This window comes from Neomonachus schauinslandi, chromosome 3 (assembly GCF_002201575.2).
Source record: "Neomonachus schauinslandi chromosome 3, ASM220157v2, whole genome shotgun sequence".
In the NCBI taxonomy this organism is placed as follows: Eukaryota; Metazoa; Chordata; class Mammalia; order Carnivora; family Phocidae; genus Neomonachus; species Neomonachus schauinslandi.
In genome coordinates this window covers 170453324-170478932 of record NC_058405.1, presented here as the reverse complement: position 1 = coordinate 170478932, position 25609 = coordinate 170453324, and the positions used below count along the sequence as shown (strand labels likewise).

The 25609-nt window shown below is 34.7% G+C and overlaps 1 protein-coding gene across 1 annotated transcript in view; it reads right to left on the bottom strand.

Annotated features, from left to right (window-relative positions):
• Positions 1-25609, bottom strand: part of SPAG16 (sperm associated antigen 16) — a 969696-nt gene that overhangs the window by 243589 nt on the left and 700498 nt on the right. The window contains exon 15 of the mRNA XM_021702750.1: positions 21619-21745. Coding sequence (XP_021558425.1) covers positions 21619-21745 — 127 coding nt within the window. The remainder of the gene's footprint in view (positions 1-21618; positions 21746-25609) is intronic.

The window sequence follows — 25609 nt, the reverse complement described above, 5'->3', positions numbered from 1 at the left end:
AAACCACTAATAAAAAAATTGGAACACATCTTACAAAACCATGATTATTTAGTTTTAAAGTGATGTAAAATGTGTAATTGTGATATCCTAAAAGCATAATCATTCTGGTGAAGTAGCTGCATTTGGTGTAACACTTGCTCAGGCTGACTTGTCACAGTTTCCCATGATTTTGATTTCTCACCAGGAGCAACACATCGTTTAGAAGTTTGCTGGTAACTGAGTCTAGACTTACCTGGGGGGCTCGTTTCCCTTTATTCTCAGGCAATTCACCCAGCATAACTTTCCTCAGCCAAACTCCCTCACAAGCCACACAGAGTAAATATTAAAGAGGCAAAGCAAGCTACCACTCACAATATAAACTTGATACAAAGGATTACCAGCATGAGGGAAGATGAGTATGCATCTTGAGATGCTGTAGACACTGGCCCGAGAGATCTACTAAATCAAGATTTTCCAAACTGCAGCTTGAAACCAATAATTGGGTCATAAAAAGTAATGTAGTACAATGTTGAAAATGATATATAATGTGTATCATATATCATATAAAATGATGAATATATAATATATATTACATGTGTATTTATATACGTGTGTACACACACACATAAGATACGTTTAAGATTGTGTTTCAGAGTTGTGATATAAAATGAATTTCCTACTGTGGGTTGTTTTTAAAATAAAGTTCTGACACCTCTGCTTTAGCTCAAATTCTTTCTGATGCTTTGTTTTTCCCTTTCCAACCCAAAGCAATATTCCTCCAGTCTCTCCCCAAAATTCCAGGAGTAGATACTCTCTGCTTCCTGAGTTACTTTCATATTGCTCGAGTTAGAGCCATTTCCCTACTGTCTGGTTCTTTTTCTTTCCCCTTGCCTTCCTTCCTTCCCTCCCGAACACACACATTGGCAGCAAGGGAAAACTGACACCACTGTCTGATATAAAAGTAATTATTCCCTTTTCTAGGGCCTCATACTGAGATGTTCACATGACCCAATCCTGGCCCAAAAGACATGAGGGAAGTCTACTTGGGACTTTAAGAAACAGTGTTCTCTCTTCCAGGAGCCACAGGAAGAGACTGTCTCATCACTTCCCCTGGTTGTTTTCTTCTTGCAATATGATCTGTGGAGATGCAAGAGTCATTTTACTGCTGACTCTGAGGATGGCAGAACAAAGTGAAAGAAAGAACCCGATTCCTTAAAAACACCTTAGGTTTCCTTAGTCACCCAATCTGAAGGCAGTCCTACCTGGGACTTTCTCTTATGTGAGATAATAAGGTTCCTTTTTGTCAGTGCCACTTGGGTTTTCTCATACGTAGAGCCAAAAGCGTCTTAACTAATATATTAATCAATGAACAAGAATAATTAAGAACTCTTAGAAAAACAACATTAATTAAATGGTACTTAAATTACCTAATATTAAAACATAAATAAACACCCTTATCATAGAGTACAACTAGCAAACTAATTGAAAGAAAAATTAATGGAGTGGAGTATATAGTCTACTAACATAGACCATATATAAAGTTTATTACATACTACATAGTATACATAGTAAAGACAGCATCACAAACACTGTCATATTTCACCTAAATGCTGCAGGAAATATGCTTGAGATTGCATTTTGTCACATATATCCAATTCATCAGCGGATTCTGTTGACTCTATTTTCAAAATACATCATGGTGTTTTAACAGCTTCTCAGTTGTCATCTAGGTCCACTGGCATAAACAGGGTGTGGAGGGGTAATTGGAACAGTTTGCCTTTCGGGGGACAAGTGATTAATCACTGATGTTTAGAATTGCTGTAAGTATGGTGATGGTTTTATTACCTTGAAATTCTCTGCAGAAAATGCCTTCTCTGAAAGCCCCACTGCCTTGGTCTAAGTTTAATTCTGTGTGATAACAGGAACATCTTCACTGTTCGCTCTGCTTCCACTCTTGCCTGGATAGAGTGTTTGTTTATAATAGTTGCCAACTGTTCTTTTTTTTTTACGATTTTATTTATTTATCTGAGAGAGAGAGAGACAGAGACAGAGAAAGAGAGAGCGCACAAGCAGGGGGAGCGGCAGGGAGAGGGAGAAGCAGGCTCTCCGCTGAGCAGGGAGCTGATGCGGGGCTCTATCCCAGAACACTGAAATCATGACCTGAGCTGAAGGCAGACGCTTAACTGACTGAGCCACCAGGTACCCCAAAGATTTTATTTATTTATTTGTCAGAGAGAGAGAGAGAAAGAGACAGAGAGAGCACAAGCAGGGGGAGCTGCAGGCAGAGGGAGAAGCAGGCTCCCTGCTGAGCAAGGAGCATGATGTGACTTATCCCGGGACCCTGGATCATGACCTGAGCTAAAGGCAGATGCTTAACTGACTCAGCCACCCATGCTAACTATTTTTTGTTTGTTGGTTTGTTCCAAAGAAAATCAAGTTCCATTACTTCACTGTTTAAAATGGTCCAGTCTTTTTGTCATACTCAGATAATATTTAGCCTCTTTACCATGGCCTAGGGGGAGTTTCATAACCTAGCTCCAGCTTATCTCTCTAAAGTTATTTCATGCCCATCTCTGCCTTATTCATTCTGCTCTAGTCACATGGATATCTTTGATCTTATTGTAACTTAAGGTCTGCCCTTGGAACCCTCTTCCCAAAATGGTTTTTCCCAAGACTTGGCATGACTTACATCCTCAATTCATGAAGGTTGCTCTTTTTCAGAGGTCTTCCCTGAACATCTTACCTGAAATATCAACTCTCTACACCCACTCACTCGACACACCTAGCATAGCTTTATTTTTCTTATACCATTAGGCATGTCTTGTGTGTGTGTGTCAGTGTGTTTTGTGCATGTGTGTGTGAGAGACACAGAGACAGAGATGGTCGGAAACTTAATTTTCTTCTTCTCCCATTAGAATATAAACATGGGAGGATAGAGACTTAAGCCTTTTTACCATGTGGACATGGATTATCTTGTGAATACTCACAAAAAAACGTAACAGGTACTGTTTTGTTATCCTCATTTTACAGAGGAGGAAATTTAGGCACAAGAAAGATTAAGGAACGTGCCCAAGGTTAGAGAACTAATAAGTGGTAGAATATGGATTCAAAACCAATCCCTGTCACCCTGGAGGCTGCCTTCTTAACTGCTCTACTGCCTCTGTATATAATTAAAATGAAAAGGGTCCAATGTAAAGTGTAAAGTACTCTATTATTAGAACACTGTAGGACATAAAGTTGGACGGGGTTATCATTAGGATATAAATATAAAATGTAAAATACTATATATATGTGTATTATTTTTATTATTTTTAGTAATATACATAGTAATTTTACATTATACATATAATTAGTTTTACATGTTTTCATAAGAAATATAAAATATTTTAACTCTGATTTGTGTGATTCCATATGATTTATTTTTCTTTTATGTAATTTCTACATTGCTTTTTTTGAAAATGTCAGCAATAATCACATAAGACATTTAGAATAAGAAAGTATACACATCTTAAAAAATAATGCCGCCTGTGGGCATAATAAAAGGAATATAAATATTATTGTGATTTGAGAGCATCACTAAAGTACCTTTTCCTTTCCCACTCCAATTGGAACTGCCTGAGGAGTGGACACAAGAATTATAGGGATGGAAATCAAAATACCACCTTTATGGAAACAAAGGCAACCTTAAATATATGACATGAATATGCAGTCTCATCAGTGTCCTACTAGTTCCTACAATTACTAGAGCCTACCCAAACAGCTATTGACAGAGTCGCAACAACTCAGGCTTCTGCTAGTAGAGTAGTCTGCAGGCAGCCATAGATGAAAGAACTGTGTGGTCAGAGGATGGACTTTTCCAAGGAGAGGGCTGCTGGAGAAGTTATTCACTGGGACTTGTTCAGTTCCTTCTGAACTCCAGTTAAGCAAGCCACCCCTTTCACGGGTTAGAGGGGCAGAGATGGAGTAAAGAGGGGCTATGAATATTCTAGGTCTCTTTCTTCATGCAAAAGTGAAGGCTAGGGGATTAAGTGTTAACCTTTCGTAAGTATTAATTCCATCTTTAACTTGGCTTCAGATGAATCATCTTTACTTGCCCTCCCTCTCCTTTCTTTTTGGCTCATTTTGGGAAAAGCTGTGTAGGATGTAGGGTTGGATGTAGAAAATCATTAGGCTTAATCTAGCAAACTACAATAAGGAGTTTAAAAGATACTAGTTCTTCATTGTTTCCTATCACTGTTATTTATTTGCTTGTTGTTTTTTTTTTCTCTCTCTCATGTATAAGGATATTTTTACTCTGCCTTTTTTATATTGCAAAAAATACTATGTATTTACTTTAGAAAATTTAGAAAATAGGGTAAACACCTCACAGAAAATGCCTATACACATTTTGGTGGCTATAATGCCAGGTTTTTCATGTACATTTGTGTTAGTCAGGGTCCTGGCAGGAAACATAGAACCCATATCCAGATGGGAATTTTAAAAAGACTTATAAATGAAGGGACTATTTACAGAAGGGGAAAAATAGAGGAAAAAATTAAGGAAATAAACACATAAATTAGGAGCAGTAGAAAATGATCATCCACACAAGGCTTGAAGGGCCAAAGGGTGGAAATGACCTAAGTGGTACCTGGCTAAGAACTGGAGCCCCGGAAGTAGGGCTGCCTGATGGGGGCTATAGCTGCCAACAATGCAGCCATCACCACAAATGCACCTAAGGTAGGATCAGAAGGAATAAATGTCCCAATCTCTCCTCCTACCCTCTCCTCTTCTGTCAGTGCCTCTCGTTGGTCAATTCCAAATATAAGTCAATGGGCAAGTCAGCTTTCCCAGGGGAATAAAGGATGGCACAGAAGAGCACAGAATGAACGAATGGAGGGACAGAGCCAATGGAGAATGACCTTCCCCTATCATCCATCCATCTATCTTTCTATCTATCATCTACCTATCTATCTGTCATCTATCTATCTATCTATCTATCTATCTATCTATCTATCATCTATCATCTATCTGGATATGCATTGTGAAATCATGTCCTATACTCTGTTTTGTCACTATTTTAATCTTCAATAGCATCATGAAAATCTACCTTTGTACTTCATTATATACACATTTATGACATTTTAATGGTCACATGGTATTCCATTGTATGAGTTATTTAAGCAAGTCTTAAGCTCACACAATTTATTTTCAAATTGTCTTTAGTTCATATCTTTTCATGATTGCTGTTCAAAGATGCCCTTTTGAATTATTTTTGACTATTATTTTATAATTAGTATGAACAGTGTTCTCTTTATCATTCAGACTGAAAATGAGAATCTAATAATTTCATCACATGAGAAATCTAATTGACTTTGAATTGTAGCAAATATGGCTTTGTTTGGGCGCCTGGGTGACTCAGTCGTTAAGCGTCTGCCTTCGGCTCAGGTCATGATCCCAGGGTCCTGGGATGGAGCCCCGCATCGGGCTCCCTGCTCAGAGGGAAGCCTGCTTCTTCCTCTCCCTCTGCCTGCCGCTCTGCCTGCTTCTCCTCTCTCTCTCTCTGTGTCAAATAAATAAATAAATAAAATCTTTAAAAAAATATGGCTTTGTTAACACAACTTCTACCTTTATTACTGATAATAGCAGAGCAATATTTTAATCTGGTTGACTAAGATATGATGAGGCTATTTGAGTACTACTGTCAACACAATATCATCATAGTATAATCAACTAGTTGCTCTAAACTCCAAAGCTGGGACAAGCCTTTCTTACAAGTAGCAATGTTTAATTGAATTTACAACTTCAGAAAGGAAAAAAAAAACCAAAAACAGAAAAGTTACAGGATATTTTGGGTCTAGGCAGAATGGAGGTGACAAATCTAGAAATATAACTGAGTTCAAATGTCTTAAAACAAGCTAGAGGTCAACTATGGCAGACGAACAAAGTTAGTGTAAAATATTTTAAAAGAAAAGTCATTTTTGCTCATGAAAAACCCATAGAACTAAGCATTAGAAGGTATCCTGGTGAAATGAATGATATTAAGATTGATGAAGTATCATATAGATATAGGATATTATTCTAATAGACCTCTTATGTTGAGATGAGGTCTCTGAGCAGTTTCCCATTGCTTCATTGTTCCAGAATGCATAGCAAAATACTCCAAAATTCTCACCGATATAATTTTTACCCTACAATGAAAACACTTTCCCCATGTAAGCTTACAGAGAAGCAAATACCTTCAAGGAGATTCTGAAAAACAAACCAAACCAATTTAATCATAAAATATTGTTGTTAGTCTGATAGTAGTAAAAGTTAAGCACCTCTAAATATTATTGATGTCAAAATGTCTCTGTATATGTTTTCATAGCAGTAATGAGGGGCAAATTGTCTATTGATATGAAAGTGGAGTGTAGCAAGTCCATGAACTATTTCTTCCTCAACAGAACATTCAGCAACGCTCATATAAATGTATTCCTGATTTTTAAGGAAGAAAGTGTTGCAAAGGTTTATCAAATTGCCCATTATCATAATGTCATTAGTTGCTGTCTATTAGCAATGTCTGCAACATTTAGATTTCTGTAATATTTTATATAATTGAGTCTGTGACTTACATCTCACCCTGTCTTTAGACATAAATAAGGATCATAATTTTGTTGTGATTTAATCACCCATAATTAATAGTAAACCAATTTACTGATTATTCTTTAACTTGATCAAATATATTGGCTTTTTAAAAAAAATTATTTAATTAATTAATTTATTTATTTAAGAGAGAAGGTTGGGGGAGCAGAGGAAGAGGGACAAGCAGACTCTACACTGAGCATAGAGCCCAATGTGGGGCTCAATCTCATGACTCTGAGATCATGGCCTGAGCCGAAAGCAGGAGTCAGATGCTTAACCAACTGAGCCACCCAGGTGCCCCTATATTGGCTCTTTTTTTTCTTTTTTTTTTTTTTATTAACATAATGTATTATTTGTTTCAGGGGTACAGGTCTGTGATTCATCAGTTTTACACAATTCACAGTGCTCACCATAGCACATACCCTCCCCAAGTTTCATCACCCAGTCACCCCATCCTTCCCACCCCCCCTCCACTCCAGCAACCCTCAATTTGTTTCCTGAGATTAAGAGTCTCTTATGGTCTGTCTCCCCCTCTACTTTCATCTTGTTTCATTTTACCCTCCCTTCCCCTATGATCCTCTGTCTTGTTTCTCAAATTCCTCATATCAGTGAGATCGTATGATAATTGTCTTTCTCCGATTGACTTATTTCACTTAGCATAATACCTTCTAGTTCCAGCCATGTCATTGCAAATAGCAAGATTTCATTTTTTGATGGCTGCATAATATTCCATTCTGTGTGTGTGTGTGTGTGTGTGTGTGTGTGTGTCTGTGTGTCTGTGTGTATCACATCTTCTTTATCCATTCATCTGTTGATGGACATCTTGGCTCTTTCCACAGTTTAGCTATTGTGGACATTGCTGCTATAAACATCAGGGTGCATGCATCCCTTCGGATCCCTACATTTGTATCTTTGGGGTAAATAGTAGTGCAATTGCTGGGTCATACGATAGCTCTATTTTCAACTTTTTGAGGAACCTCCATACTGTTTTCCAGAGTGGCTGCACCAGCTTGCATTCCCACCAACAGTGTAGGAGGGTTCCCCTTTCTCTGCACCCCTGCCAACATCTGTCATTTCCTGACTTGTTAATTTTAGCCATTCTGACTGGTGTGAGGTGGTATCTCACTGAGGTTTTGATTTGGATTTCCCTGATGCTGGGTGATGTTGAGCACTTTTTCATGTGTCTGTTGGCCATTTGGATGTCTTCTTTGGAAAAATGTCTCTTCATGTCTTCTGCCCATTTCTTGATTGGATTATTTGTCCGTTGGGTGTTGAGTTTGATAAGTTCTTTATAGATTTTGGATACTAGCCCTTTATCTGACATGTCATTTGGCAAATATCTTCTCCCATTCTGTCAGTTGTCTTTTGGTTTTGTTGACTGTTTCCCCTATATTGGCTCTTTTAAGTTTCATGTGTTATTCCCTTTTGGCAAGACTTTAATTGATCTATACCCTATCTAATGTGCATGCATTTAAAAAATTAAGATAATTTATTATAATAATCTTTTTTAAAAATAAAGATCAGGGTTTATACCATAACCTCCAAGACCATCCACGGCTAACACTAACTCATACCTCATATTTCTCTTCACATGACCTCACACACGAAAATATGGTTCTGATATAGAGACTTTGTACTGCTGTTCTTTCTGCCTGGAATCTTCTTCCTCTTTATAACCACCTAATCTATTCTCTTGATTCCTTCAAGTCTAATCATCTCTGAATATCTTCTCTCAACTAATAGTCCACCTCATCACTCTCCACTCTCATCTTAATTTTTTATAGTACTTATCACCACTTGGCCTATATGTTGGTGTTGATTCTATTAGTTATTTATCATGTCTCCTTCTGAGCCTTCCCCCCCTAAGTAAAAAGAAAGTTCCATGAGTGCAGAAATATATATATAAGTATACATAATTTATGAGTATATATAATATTTATCACTCTGTCCTCAGCATCTAGAATAGGGGAAAATAAATATTTCTTGAAAGAATTAAGATCATCAAAAGAGACAAGGGCCAGACAGGTATCAGAAAGGCATTGTGATGGTTAATCTTATGTGTCAACTTGGCTAGGCCATGGTACCCATGGCACCCAGTTTTTTATCTGGTGTTTTTTAAACACCAGTCTAAAGGTTACTATGATGGTATTTTTATATGTGGTTAATATTTAGATCAGTAGACTTTCAGTAAAGCAGATAACACTCCATAATGTGGGAAGGCCTCATCCAATCAGGGGAAGGTTTTAGGAAACAAAGACTAGGGTCCCTGAGAAAAAAGGAATCTGCCTTCATACTGACTTTGGACACAAGCTGCACACACAAACACACACATACATACACCCTTATTGACTTTGTTTCTCTGGATACTCCTGACTAATATAAGCATTTTCTATGCAAGCATACTGACATCAAAAAAATATCACTACAATAAGTAGATTAAACTCATCATTCCAAAGATACACAAGTCAGATTGAAAAAAAAAAAAAGCAAAAAAGTTAAAAAAATAAAAACAAATAAAAAATTCCCACAAAAAGATACAAAATGTTAAAGTGCAGAGAGAAAGATTATGAGGGAAATATGATCCCTCCCCACCCAAAAAAAGAGGGTACCAGTTTTTATTGTGAGACAAAATGGAACTTAAGGAAAAATCACCATGAAAGTGGTGTTATACATTGATAAAAGGCAGACAAGATCAATTAGATATAGTGATTATGAATATATGTATCTAAAAATATAGCCTCAAAATATATGCAGCAATAACTGAAAGAATTACAAGGATAAATTAACACTTGTGGTTAAAGATTTTAACGTATTCATCTCAGAAACTGAGAGTTCAAGTAGTCAAAATATAAGAAATGTCATAAATGATTTAACCAGTAAATAAGCTCAAACTAAGAGTTCCATAAAAATGTTTGAACCCACAAAAGATACACATAGATGCATTCTTTTTGATTACACAAGGAACATAGAACAAATTGTCCATACTAGAGGCCACAGAAGATCAACTAAATGTGAGCCACGTTCTCTAATATAATTTAATACAATTTGAAATTTTGAAAAGGATAACTCTTAAAAATCCCAGGAAACAGGAAGTCTCCTAAATACTTTTGAAAAAGAAGAGCAGAGTGGTTTCACATTCATATATTAATACTAGAACATCCAGTAATAAAAACAGAATTGTACCAGCTCAAAAACAATGTTACCAAAAGATTAGAAAAAAGATTCTGCCTATCTATCCATATGAGGTTGATATATGATAGAAGTAATACCAAGGAACAGTGAGGTAAGGTTTAAATTGCATAGTTGCTGGTATTAGGAAAACTGTCTTACTGGATAGAAAAATTAAGTTGGGTCTCTCACTATGGCCACTGAATTATTGTTCCCAACTACTTGCTTCATTCTTGTAATGGGATTTAAAATTCCCAGCCAATAACATGAGACATGTTCTTAAACTCTGTAGTATTAGTATATGCCCCATCTAAGTGGCTTTGGGCTTAGCTTATAACTTGCTATGAACATACTATGGACAATAGGATATTAAGCAGATGATATTTGTCATATCCGAAAGAAGATTTAAAAGTGATTGCATTATTTGGGTTTTATTTCCTGCTGTGCTTACTGTTTGAGGATTATATGTCCCACAGAGGCCCTGAGGTCCAGAGCAAGCACACACATGGAGTTCAGCTGAGCCCAGGAAAAATGCATCAGGCCTGAGTTACCTGAAACTCTCTGTAAATGAGCAAAGAGCAAATCCTCTGGAAGATCCTGGGTTTATTTTTCATTTGTTTGTTATTATTGCAGGAGACACTGGCTGATAACACCTCCTTGCACCTTGAATCAAAGCCCTGAAATGTAAATGTAAGGACAGAAAGAAGAAGATGCAGGAGAATAGTTTTGTGACCTAACAGTGGGGAAAATAGTCTTTTTTTTTTTTTTTTAAGATTTTATTTATTTATTTGAGAGCGAGAGAGAGAGCATGAGAGGGGGAGGGTCAGAGGGAGAAGCAGACTCCCCGCCAAGCAGGGAGCCCGATGCGGGACTCGATCCCAGGACTTCAGGATCATGACCTGAGCCGAAGGCAGTCACTTAACCAACTGAGCCACCCAGGCGCCCCAATGTGGGGAAAATAGTCTTAAGTAATCTCCCAAAAGAAGAAAAATTACTAAGATAAAAAGAAAATTGTTTTGATTCCATGAAATTTAAAGATTTCAATTCAATAAAAGATACCACAGATGAAATCAGCAAACTCTCGGGGAGAAATCTACAGTTAAAACTAACAATAAATTAATATACAGGTAATTATTACAAAATCATAGGTCCCCAGAGAAAGTAAACTCAATTGAAAAAATGGGCAAAGGCAATTAATTCACAGATGAGGAAGCCTGAAAGACTGAAAAGTGTGTAAAAAGATGTTCAACGTCACTAGTAATTAGGAAAATGCAATGTATACAGTACCTGCTATACTGGCAGAATTAGAAAATCGAATAACTTCCTGCCTTAGTCTGTTTGCGCCACCATAACAAAATACTATAGACTGGGTGGTTTAACAACAGAAATTGATTTTCTCACAGTTCAGGAGGCTGGAAGCCCAAGATTAAGGTACTAGCACGGTCAGGTTCCAGTGAAAGCTTTCTTCCTGGCTTATAGATGCTTTCTCCCTGCGTGCTCACATAGCCCTTCCTTGTGCATGTGCATGCCTCTTCTCCAGTTCCATACACAGCTACAGGATACTATTCTTTACAAATAACACTCTGATGGCACATGTAGCATATTGTACGAGGAAGAGTTTGACTTAGAGTTTTCAACACTCCCAGTTATGACCTGCAGATTCATGTCTATTGCTTCAATTGGCTTTGTAAATAGAATCTTACCTATCTTTCACAAATCCCAGAATATAAAACAGTGCCTGGCAGTTGGTAGGCTTACAGTAAATATTTGTCAACTGCCCTAAGATAATGTCTACCATTAGACCAACAAAAGTACAAGAGAGAGAATGATGAAATACTTGGATAATAGAAGGCATGGCTTGAAATGCATTATCTATTATTCCAAGGTGTTTATCAAACTCACTATTTCAAAATATTAACAGAGTACTGATTTTCTTAATACCAATACTACACTATATCTTCCTTTAAATTTTTTTTTTTCTTTTGGTGGGGAAGAGTACAGATTAAAGGATGCTGCATGAAAATGAATTTAAACAATTTTAATTTATACTCCTCTTATATTACAAGTGAGAAAAGATACTTCCAAGGTCAATCAGATTTGGGTAAATCATATTTGAATATTGTTCAAAATTCAATTTTAGATAAATATAACTGCGAGTTATCACAAGTACCAACTGTGCAGCTCCATCTCCAAGACTAGCATGCTATTTGTTCTGGGTTGATTTGCACATCTGCTGAATGGCAACTTCTCTTAAAGGATTATCCTATTAAAAAGTATCAGGTTGGCAGATTAAAGATGATTATCTATTCAATTTTGTATACACGGTCTATTAAAAAGAAGACAAATTCTTGGGCTACTTGACTTTGGGCCATTAAATATGTGTAGATTGCAAATTTTAACTGTTTAATTTTAAATCTAATCACTATTATATGCTAGTAGATTAAAATAACACATTCCTCTTGATACTATAATTGTGTAACCCTTAGAAAAATACAAAGGTCTGTGATTATGCTTTATTTCTTCATACAAATACATTTTTCTTGATTAATATATGTGTAAAAATGTCATTAGTCATATTTCAAAATGATCTATGCTAGCATGTACATGTAATTTTTATTACATCTGCAAACATACAGGCATAGCTAATTACAGGCATTGGGATATATTACTGCCTAGATGATATTAAGATACAGCTTTTCATGCAACTAATTTCTCATACTTGCTACACAGATACAAATCTTTTTGATTTCTTAAATGTATTGAAAAATAACGAGGCATTAGCACATTAATTGTAATATGTATATAACTACTATAAATCCGTTTGAAAAATGCTTCTTACATTAATACTACAAAACAAATCATTAAATATGATGATACTGATTAAGAATTTGTCATTATTTGGACATGTGCCAGATTTAAATTGTTTGTATATAATTATGTATAGAAGCTTTGTAACAACTTCCAAGGAGACATTTTGTTTACATAGGAAAACATTTCCAAGTGCCTTTTTGACATGCCTATAATGTTACATTTATACTTCTATGTAGTCAACTATACCAGAGAGCTAAGCAATAATTATAACTATTCTTGTTTTAAAAGTACTGCACAAATTTTTTTTTTGTATCATCCGGGCAATTGCAGTTGCTGATTGCACCTGTATAATGCTGTAATTAGTAAGATTAATTATGTTCTGCTCTGATTTAACCGGAATGGGCCATATTCTTATTATCTTACATAGTCCTATAAGAAGAGTTTGGTCAAGTCATTAATTTATTAAAACGTTGGGACTTATGCATTTTTTGCCAAAATTCCTATTGCTACAGAGACCAAATGTATTGCTGGGAGTGAAGAATAAAAATTTTGTATTGCTGAGAAATACAGCTTTCATTTAAATTTGAGGCTCAATCTTTAAGTAATCTTGACTTTTACAACAAATTATATTTCCCTTTTGGATCAAGGGAGAGTGGAATATTTCACTTATATTTGGATATTTTATTTTCAAGTTTTAAGTAGTATAAAATGCATTTAAGTTTTTTTTTTTTTTTAAAGATTTTATTTATTTATATGACAGAGAGAGACAGCGAGAACAGGAACACAAGCAGGGGGAGTGGGAGAGGGAGAAGCAGGCTTCCCGCCGAGCAGGGAGCCCGATGCGGGCCTCGATCCCAGGACCCCGGGATCATGACCTGAGCCGAAGGCAGACGCTTAACGACTGAGCCACCCAGGCGCCCCAAAATGCATTTAAGTTTTATTTTAGAATATTATTTTTATCTCATGACACCCTGTGCTAATGAATACAGGGAAATACAATGTGAAACTTTGGCTGTAAACCTACGTGATTAAGTCACCTACCCAAACCTCTCATTTTAGAGATGATAAAAGTTGAAGTCAACAGAGATTAAGTGTCCTGCTCAATTTCAGGTTACAAATCATAGATGATTTTTTTAAAGCCTCATCTTGTGCTTCACTCAAATGCTCTTTTCTGACTCCTAAGGTGACAATAATTTCTAGATGTTTCTAAAAATCAATCCATATTCAGATATTGGTGTGTATTGGTGATATGAAAACATTATTTTTAAAACTGTGGGTACAATTCCATAAGGGAGGCTTTGTAGTTTGTGCAATGAGGTTGTCATTAGATTAGGTATACAACCTTTCAAACATAATCTGAAAGAGCAAGACTTTGTAACACATATAAATTCTACTATATTTTGAAAAAGTCACTTATTTATATTAATCTGTTATAATTTATGTAATTCAAATGCATTTTAGTTCTCAGAATTTAGGGTCCATTTTGGGGATGATAATCTAAATTTAGCAACTTCTATGGCATTGCCACCAATCAATCAGAGTGGATGGTAGACCAAGCAGAACAAGTTCATGGCCATAACAATTTGTACAACTATGAATGCTATCCATGAATTAATATATCTTTGTCAGCATGCCTTTAATTAAAGTTTTCAAGGCGTTCCCACTTATTAGCATGTTATTTTCCATACTTGCTATAGGGTAAATAAAATTGCTTCTAATACAGGAAATAGCATTAAAAAAAAAAAAAAGAAAAAATAGGTTTTTTTTTTCCCTACTGATGAAGTATAACCAGTCTCTATGAATCTCTAAATTTTTATTTACAATTTCCTAGAGCTAAAGATTGAATGAAATGCAATTTCAGTTTTCACAGGACTGTACAAACATGTATATTTATTAATAGGTATGGGTAAATAAAGCTCTCAAAACCCTTTAAAATAGGAGAAATGGAACCAAACTCATAGTGTTGTGATGATTAAAAGAACAAGCACCTTGCCCAGTTCCTAGAGTATAGTATACTTCATTCCAGGCATTAAACATCCACTTGGGTCTCCAAGGGAGATACATAATCTGATTTCCTCAGTTCTCCCACTTCTTTTCTCCAGTATCAGAGAGGCCCATATTCTACTTATGCACAAAATGGATTTGTATACACAATAGAGCCACGCAAGCTGGAGAGAAAATAATGGGATTATAAATAATTGAGTAGGGTCATCTGGTCACCTCTTCTCTCATAATTTATCCTCTCTCCTTGTGGCTTTCTTTACTGGGAAAATTATGTGGTAGAATGGGCTTGCTCTTAGGAGGAACAACTTAGGTTAACTCCACCATGTGTCTTAGAGATAAAACAAGCTAGCTTGTTTTCTTCCATTCTTATTTCAGTTTCTAATCAGGCCAGGATTTAAATAAATAAAGAGAGGTCCTGCAGGTGCTCCCATAATCCAGCCCTGCCTGATTCTCTGAAAAGAATTTATATTGAAGTGTGGGTTTGGAGTTCTAGTCCCCATTAGGAAGATACAGGCACTTAAAATACCCCCTTGTGCAGAAGATACATCAGAAACCTGGCAGATTATTATTAGGTTATTACTACCAGTTTATTTTTCTGGGGAGATTCCTGTTGTTGTGGTGGTGGTGGTGGTTTTTCTTTCAGAGACCACAAATTGACAACCAGTGACAGGATTCTGTGCCTTAGTCAGCTTTGAGTCAAACACTGCTAAGTGGTCATCACTGGAATTACTTCAATATTCATAGCAAAGGAATCATCTCTCTAACAATGTCATATATCAGTATGAAACTGAATATTATTAGTAAAATGAAAGGCAGAATAATATAAAGTTTAAATTTTAGTCTCTAGAATTAGACTTGCTAGATTTGAACTCTGATGCCACATTTGATCAGCTAGATGTCACTGGGCTTGTTCTTAACTTCTCTATGTCCCAGTTTTCTCATCTATAAAAAAGGGACAACTGTAACAATTACATTGAGTTTAGAGAAGATTAAACAGGTCTTTATATGAGCTAACTCAGAGGGTTCAAAAACATTGCCGAAAGGACTAGAACCAGAGGTGTGGGCTGATGTTCCCCCACTACTCAGCTCATACCCTTCTAACCACTCTAGTACTGCAATTTTTTTCTGTAAAGGACTATATATTAAATATCTTAGGCTTCCTAGGCCATATGGTCTCTGTTGCAAATACTCAACTCTGATCTTGTAGTGCAGAAGCGGCCTTAGACAATATGTAAATAAATGGGTGTGGCTGTGTTCCATTAAAACTATATATAAATACAGGTCAAGCTGGCCCATGGGCAAGAGGTCACCAATCTCTGCTCTACCTAGTGTTCTTCTGAATTGCAAGGTTGTTCCAGTTTGTTTGGTGGATATACAAACTATTCCTAGGCTTGGATGATCTCTGGATTTTTCCTGTTAAGTATTCAGATAGATGTTCCCCTGACCTTGGTCTGTCAGGTATTGATCCTTATTTAGCTAAAGACTGGAGGGGATCTTCTGCAAATCTCCAGAACCCTCTCTCTGTGCTGCAGAGTTGAGCTGGCTTGGCCTCCCTCAACTGCCCACTCTGTTTCCTCAACTCTGAAAGACTGCCAGGTTTCACTTTGGTTTCTATTGGTCCATGAGTATTCTGGGGGCAGGCATAGGGTTCATCTTATTTACTTTCCCTCTCTCAGATATTATTCTCTTTCATTGCTCAATATTCCATGTCTGAAAACCATTGTTTCATATATTTTAGTTGTTTCAGGTGGGTAAGGTAAATCTGTTCCTTGTTACTCCATCTTGGCTTAAAGTGGAAGTCCCAATAGGCTTTTAATATTTCACATACAAGGAAACTGAGGCTCAAAAATATTTAAAAATCACACCAACACCACTCAGCTAGTAAGGAGTGGAGACAAAATTCAAAACCAGGGCTTCTAACTTCCAAGTGAGTTCTTTCTCCATTAGGCTACACCGCTTTCATCAGAAGAAATTAACCACAATCTGTTTTTTAAATACAGAACAATGAACTGTAGCTTTTACTAAAAGAAATTGGTAAATCCAATGTGAAGCAAAGATTTTGAGGTTATTTTATTATGTTTGAAAATTTTCAGACGGATGTGATGCTTTTCATATTTTCCAGTAGGGTCAGTTTTTTCTATTTTAGCATTTATATTGTGGTTCTGCTTATGGAGAGTATTTAGGATTGTCTCCAAATGGTGAGAAACCTTGCCCATTTTGATGATGTGATACTGATAAGCTTCCTATTGGAAAGTCCCCAGCTGGCTTAAACTTCAGCTCCTGCATTTTCTAGGGATGTGACTTTTTTGCAAATGTACTGGAATTATCTTTTACAAAGGAGGGAAAAGTATTGCTAAACTACATAAAAACATGATGAAATGAGAGATGTGGACAAGTTTATGTATAAACTCTTACGTTTCATTTTTATTACTTTCACTACACAATCCCATTTAACATTTTCTGAAATAGTAATACATTTTTGAATGGTAAAACAAATGGCATTTGAATATGCCAAATGAGAGATACAATTTAAATAGTGAATATTCACAAAAATATGTAGCATTATATTACCAGGATGCTCTCAGTTTAATGAGAAAGGAACACTTATTCCTTTACAAATACCAATATATGTATGTATCTATAAACACAGATAATCCGTGTATGTCACAAGAAATATATTTGCAAATAAAACATTATGTAAATAATACTGTGCCACATACAACTCCTCTTTTAAATGTGTGAGAAGCTGATTTCTTACAACAGCAGAAAAGCTAAATTCTAAATGATGATTCATACATCTTTAAATCTTTTGGTTTTAATTATATGTATATACAATATTTCATATAACTTCACTTCTTAACCATTTAAATTATTTTTAATATTACATGAAAAGGAGTTTTTGACCCTTGTTTCTTTTAGCATTCACTGGGTTTACACTTTCACTACAAACTACCTACAGTAGCACACAGCCTTAGGCAGCTTATTTGCACACCAATGTGTTCGCACATTTTTCTTACCCCTAAAATGGGACGACTTCTAAACCTCTTCCAGCTAAGATAAAACATGATAGGTGACTAGACTAGGATTTCCTCATTATAGGATATACATTATCCCTTTGAAACACATTAGAACACTGTAAGACAATTATTTCCTCCATTATTTCGGACACTACGTTCAAGGAAATTAAATAATTTGCTTAACGCCTAAAAGGTGGTGAAGAACTAAGGGTCTGAATTATAATCTATATTCTTTTCCTACATGACTGGTTTTCAAATATTTTTATCAAAGATATGTTTTTAAAATGATACACTATGAGGAATCTCAATTTTAAAATAGATAAGGGCTATTTCATGGTACATATTTACTTTTATAAATTCAAAATGAAAATATTTACTTATGAGGTTAATAAATAATGAGGCAATTTTGATATACATAAAAATTTGAAATCAAATGTTATGGACAACAGTTTCAGCCTTTCAGTGACCTCTACTCCAATTTATTTCTATACGGTGTTGGATTTGCAATGACAAGAAATTCCTTATTTATAAAGATAAGTCATTGTATATGGAAACAGTTCTTTTTAAACAGCACACCTCACGATCTCAAGATGCCTTTCAATTAAACTGATCCAGAGACAAGAAATAAGATTAGACATTTTTGTTTCTATGATGATTATTTAGAATATCTAACAACTACTCACATTTCTTGTATTAAATATCACAGACGGAACAGAACGCTATCAATACTTCTACATTTATTATATGATATTATGATGACGTTACATGTATGTTTTCAATATCTTTTCCTTAGGTCCAAGGACATAGCTGAGATAGCAGACCAGAGCCTATCTCACACTAGTTGAGTCCTAACTGTCTATAATTGCATGATTTAATTCTGTTACAGAATTTCAACTTAAAAACATGATTTGGCACAACCTACCTAACGTGAGCCTCGATAAATGTTAATTGCTGTCAATAGTGTCAATATACTCTTGTTTTTTTTTGTGGAAAATAATTGTATTATATATGTTTTTATTTGCTAGCTGCTGGGAATAGATAAAAGTATGTCAAATTAATGTGTATTTTGAGCTTATTAAGTTAGATTTGATTTTATCCTCATAGTCCAAATATTTTTATGATATGCTTTTATACTTTTTGTTTCATCTTTTCTTGAATAAATTCATATGAGACACTATGTGTCCTTATCCTTATTTTGATTTTGTTTTGCTCTTGACTTCACTATTCTCTACTCTCTTTTTACCAACATAACTTCTGGCATTTTACTTTATGATTTTCACCTTTCTGTTCAGACCCTCAGACTGCGAGCTTTGTTTGTTCTCCCTAGTTCCTTTTGATATATTTACATCAACTTTTGATATATTTCAACCTTTTTAAATGAAAAGTCACTGAAGACTTCTCCTCTACAGAAGCACAAATTTCCCACTATTCAATGAGAAAAAGGCTTATGACATTAATTTCTCAAACACATCAGAATTAAAATTAATTGTAGTATGTTCCTTGAAGAAAGGGTCAAAGGGATGGGAAGGTCAGGTTGAAATTATATTCCCTCAAACTGATAAAGTGTTTTCATTAACAGGGTCCCTAGTTTACACTTCCTGTCTTTTATGTTTCTCATTGTTCTGCCCTTGATTCTTATGCTTTTCTTAATATTAATGTATAATCAAGAGTATAGCAGTCACAGAGAGAAAAACTAGTTTTGCTGTACCAAGGACTTTAAGATGATATTGATTTGTATGAAGGTAATTTTAAATTAGGTTTGCCTGACTCTGCATAGAAAAGAGATTTGGGCTGATGACAAGGACAGTAGAAAGCAAGTAGCAACACAGTTAATGACAGTAAAATACATATCTCTTATTAGTTGTACAGCATTTCAAAGTACTCTTTAACTTATATTACTAGAAATACAGCCAAAATTTTTGAATTTTGTAATTCAAAATTCAAGGACATGAACGCTTGACTTGTAGCTCACGATAATAAAAAGGGACTTAAGGATGTAAAAACGTTCATTAAAACTAAATATTTTTTTTAAATATTTATTTATTTGAGAGAGAGAGAGAGTGCATGTTTACCTGTGAGTGGGGGAGAGGGGTAAAGGGAGAGGGAGAGAATCTCAAACAGACTCCGCACTGAGTGCAAAGCCCCACAAGGGGCTCCATCTCAGGATCCTGAAATCATGACCTGAACCAAAACCAAGAGTAGAACACTCAACCAACTGAGCTGCCCAGGCACCCCATAGGTGTTTTGTTTGTTTTGTTTTTTTTTAACTTAACTAACTTTAATTGGTGAACCCATGGCGGGGGAGGGGGGAGATGTCTTAAAGTAGAAGCTGGTTGCCATTGAAAATAATAGTATTATATACATACATATATATATATGTATATACATATATGTCTATATATTGACATATCTGTGTACAGATACAAAGATAGATATTTCATATCAAAGTACATGACCAGCAAAGTTGGGGGTTTTTTTGACCAGTAAATTTTTATTTGTTAAACATATGTAATAAAACTAAGTTCCTTTAGAACTATGATGTCAATGTAGATTCAGTAAATTGGTAAATATAAATGGAAATTTTTTTTTTTAAGATTTTATTTATTTATTTGACTGAGAAAGAGAGAGAGAGAGCCAGAAAGCACAAGCAGGGGGACCTGGAGAGGGAGCTGGAAAAGCAGGCTCCCCGCTGAGCAGGGAGCCCAGTGCGATGCTGGGCTGGGTGATCCCAGAACTCTGGGATCATGACCTGAACCGAAGGCAGATGCTTAACTGACTGAGCCACTCAGGCGCCCCTAAATTGAAATCTTAATAGGCCTTCACATTATAAAATGAAATTCTCATAGTTGGGATGTTTTATTCTATACAATGTTTTCTTTTTTTTAATTCTGGCAGACTGTAGATGGTTTAATGTCAAGAACATTACTAAAAACATTTTTAAAGAAGCCAGTATTATTAGTATGGTTCATATACCAATCTGTAATGGGAACACAACTTAAAGTTTGTTAAAAAGACAAACTTAACTGAATTCTAAATTTTAGATATGTGATGACATGAAACCAGTCCTAAAAAAAAACACACAATTATCTTATATCTCTAGAACTGCTCCTAGTATACATATACTTCTGGACTATTGAATTAGTATGTACAATTTTTAAATAAAACATTATTATTTCCCTTATATGTATTTTATCTTTATTTCTTCATCTAAAATTACCATCTCTATAACTTTGATCTACTACAAATAAGTATCAAAGATTTAAAAAACTCACAAAATTTAACAAGGTTTAAAACATGTATGATGGTAGCAAAGGAAAGTTATATTATCTAATAATAGATACACATTATCTAGCATAAACTCTCATTAAAGATACAGATGTAACTATAATTTTAATCTTTTAAATAGATAACTGGAAACACTGTATGTTGTTGCTACACTATTCATTAACAGCAAGTGTAAAATATTTTATCTGTTTGACAGTGTTTATATTACTGCAGAAAAAATGCTAAACATAATGAAATAATATTAAAATTATCAGTTATAATTATTGTTGCACATGAATGCAACAATAAGATGAATGTACATCTCAAATTATAAAATTAAGAGATATACAATAATCTATTAATTATAAGGCTAAAATATTCCATTAAAAATGTATTTTAAGTTTTGCCAAACTTTTGTTCTCTACTCTTAGCCATTTTGTCTTCAAAAAACCCAATTTACTTACCTTGGATGGTGATTCTAAAGGATATAGACTCCAGATTTTTCATGACACTGCTAGGAATTTGTGTTATCTATATCATTACACACTTATCTCCTCTATTATCTCTTCCTTTATATATATGATAAATATAATGTTTTCATAATGTGACATAATAAGAAATATAATGTAAAATATAATATATTCGAATATAGTATTAGAACAAAAATTTACTTAGGAGGAAACACAGTAAAATTAAAGTGGAAACAGAAAAGAGTTTCAGAACAAATGTTAAAGTTGTAAGCTTGGTCACAAATGTTAAACAAAAAAGATCCTACCTGATGAATCAAAGTTCACCTCATTGCCAGGACTTGGACCTATATCAATGGACACAATTGGTAAGAGCTTCCGAAAGTCCCATAGTTTTGTTACTCCACAGGCATCACAGGATGCTATCATGTGACCCTTTAAAGTATTAAAAAAGAGAAATTATATACATACACATATATATTACATATATATAAATATATATAGTAACTTAGTCAACAAGAAAGATTTGTGTTACAGTTTTATTAAATCCATGAGAATGCACTCTTCTAAAGTGTTCATTGTATTTTTGTCTTGGACATAAAATTGTTATAAAATGATAATTTACATATACATAAAATCCTATACTAAATTTTGGAAGATGATTTTTCAGGAAATCATTTTGATTATTTTAATTATATGTGAATATATAATAAAATAAAAATGTACATACCCATGTAATTCCTCTCTCTCTCTCTCTAATATATACACACATATATATAATGTTTATGATATATGTGATCTATACACAAAACTATATACATGAAAATATTGCACTAAAAGTGCACCTCACTCTATACTTGCAGTTTGTTAGCATTGATGATTTATATACTTCAGATACAGTAAAAATAAAACAGAGGTAGGAAAACAAATACACACAAGGAAAGAAGTTTTTATCATGGTGGGAGAAGAACGGGGGCCAAGTGAAATCTATGGCAAGGAAGCAGTACATATTGTGATCTGTGAGACAAAATTATTAGAAATATTTGGGGCTATTTTGGTAATGTGCAATGGGATAAGGAAGAAGATAACTGGATAAAGGGGATGGAAAACAAAAGGAATCGTGGATGGATTCAAGTGTAATGGGAATAGGGGCAGATATTTTCCCAGTATAGAAGTACCAGCTTGGGTCCATCAGTTTGAAGCTCAAGGTCTGTCTATACCCTTTCTGCTGGTTTCTCAGGAAATGTTTATTGAGCATCCACTTCATGTCAGAATCTAGGATATAGTGATGAGTAAAAGGGGTCTCTGCTGTCCAGCAGCTTGTAATCTTTACTCATTCTTATCATAGTATCATTTAATTTTGTTGTCCAACTGAAAATGAATATTGGCCATATCAGGCTCATATATAACGTTTATGATAAGTGATTATACTTTATATTGTTTCCAATTAGATATATAGTTTCCCTTTCAGCTCCAGCTTAATTATTTTTAATGTCAAGTCAAAAATCATCCTTTCGCTTTTTTCCTAAATATTCTAAAATGTTAAAAATAACTTGATTATTGTACAATTATGCTTATCCTTTTTAACTAGATAACATGATATTTTTTCTCATTTACTTCTTGGTTTCTATCCTTTCTGGGGAAAAAAATGTGCACTTTGTATTACAGTCCAAGTGGACTCTTTGTCTTTCCCTAAACAAGTCAGTAATGCAACAAATGCCATCAGTTTTAAAATTCTTTAAGAGTTGTCACTGGCAAAGCAATACAACCTTGTCCCCAGTCTAATAAGTGGGATGTTTAATCTTTTTTATGACTTAAAAGGAACATGGAGAACTTGGAATGTTTTCAAATATGTAAACATGTATTGTAAGAATTGTGAAGAATCAGTGAATTTAATTTTCAGAAAAGACCAATTCTCAGTATTAGCTGGAAATAATGCTAGAAATTAGAAAAAACCCTTTCCAGATATAAGGGTTTTCAAATATCTTTCAGAGATGACAGAATGAAATCTTTTTTTTTCAACTTTGAGAACAGAATAGGTAAATTATAATGGTAACTTAATTTGGAGGCCCTTCTCACTCACTAAAGGGAGGTTATAGAAACCTTCAAGTGTGGTTTATATCACTAAATATTAAAATGTGAGGAAATACATTAAAAAATAGTTCCATCATTTTGGGGGGGTGAAAATGAGTGTTTAAATAGTTTTAATATTTTTTACATTTAACTTCCACTGCTGCCAACTGATCGATACATAACAGTTTGATAATATTAAAATAATAAGGGTCAATACTTATTAAATGTTTTTAATGAACCAAGTACTATATTAAATGATTTATTAGTAAATAGTAGATACTTTTTAAACAATTTTGAGTAACATCATTTAGGCAAATTTCTACATTTCCCAAGGCACTTAAAAGTCAGGACAAAGTATACATTATAGTAAAACAAATATAACAACTTATTAAGTGGTAGAAATAAGTTTGTGTTTAGATTTGATAACTGAGAGATTCTTGGTAGTGAAAGGACAGCTTAACTATGCTTCCATTAGCCAGTGAGACAGATGCAGTGCCTATTGCAATGCAGGAGCTTGGTAGAACTCAAAAGATATTTGTTAGATCAATAGATGATGAATGCCTCATTGGGGCTTACCTAGAAGTTTTATTTTAGTCCAAGTTCTTCCATAGCATTCTCAAGATAAATATTAGTTCTAACCCTCATAGTTCTGAATCACTTAGATTAAAAAAAGAGAAAAAAATGCAGAGAATCCCAGAGCCAGAAACTTGGAATTATCCTCAAAACCTTATATCCCTCCTCCTCCCATCTCAGGAGAACTGGAAGCCCACCTGCCAATCTCCTTCCATGATATAGAAGAACATACTAAAACACTACCTAGCCACACTGCATAATGCGAGCATTGAGGGATCTGAAGTTGGAGAAATGGGGAAAAGGGATTACCTGACAACCTGGGGGAAAAGGCAGACATTTTATCTACAACTTACGTCAGGTAAGAAAGCAAAGGCCTGCTATAGTTAGGTCCTTAACCTAAACAAAGAAAGATCATTTTTGTAGAAAATATTTTTTTACAGAGAGGTGGAATTGTATGACACTCTTAAAGAAAAGTAAAGACTAAGGAGTTTTGGGAACCTTCCTAAAATAGAATTCTGATTGTCATCCCTGCCAGTACTGATACTGAGGAAGAGAAGGTAGGAAAGGTGGTTGCATAGAAAGCTCTCAAAAACACTCAGATTCAGATAGATGGCTGTTTTTGTGACACTGAAACCCTAGAACTTGGCAGAGTTTCTGCAACATGTTTGACATTTGATCTTGAATAAACCATTGAATGAATGAATATAAGGGGAACAGAGAGTAATTAATGTTGACTATATGTAATTTAAAAGGAATCCCCCCAATATAGAAATGTTAAATGAGCTGAAACTCAGAAGAAAATGTTTTTTGTGATCACAGATTCAAATAGTTATATAAAGCAGGTAGAATTTAGCAAAGTGGACAAAACGTGTAGTTGAGGTGAAAGTGAATAGTCATGACTGCTCATTGTCCCTGTTAAACCCTTGCTACTTCCACTTTAGAGATCTTATAGTGAGAAAAGCCATATAGACATAAAGTTAATTATAAGTTAGAGTATAGCGACATAAAATCAAACTAGCTTCATCTAGACTGCTGGAAATATATTGGAGAACATTTAGCATATGTCTTGAGGATCACGAGTGTTCATACTTTGAAACTTTTCATACTTCTGAGATGTATTATAAAATTAGAAAAAGATAGGATAAAAATTAATGTAGCACTATTTATGAGTAAATAAAATGGAAACAAGTGAAACCTGTAATAACCTAATATGGAAGAAATAAGCCTTGTGCCTCGTGGACCCAGAAAACTGCCAGAGGCACCGTTTACGCAAACTTGACACCAATGGCAACAAGTAGACAAGCAGACTGAACTGCTATCTCTCTGCACAGAGGTTCCCAACATATTTATATGTTGTAAAACAAAGAAAGAAAAGGAGAAAACTGGGATGCTAATGAGATCATTTCTCATTTAAATGTATAATTAGAAACTATTTTCATAAACCAATAGTATTCCTTAATATAAAGATATTTTATGGCTTCATATAACTTCCAAAAATAAATTTTAGAAGCTTGGGCATTAACATCAGTTTGGGGTTAAGAGGCTATTTTTCAGGTAGGGTAAGAAATGTCATATAGTAATAAAATATCCTATATGAAAGTCTGATCTTTATATTGCATGTCAGGAAGAAATATAGAGGGTCTTAATTTATTA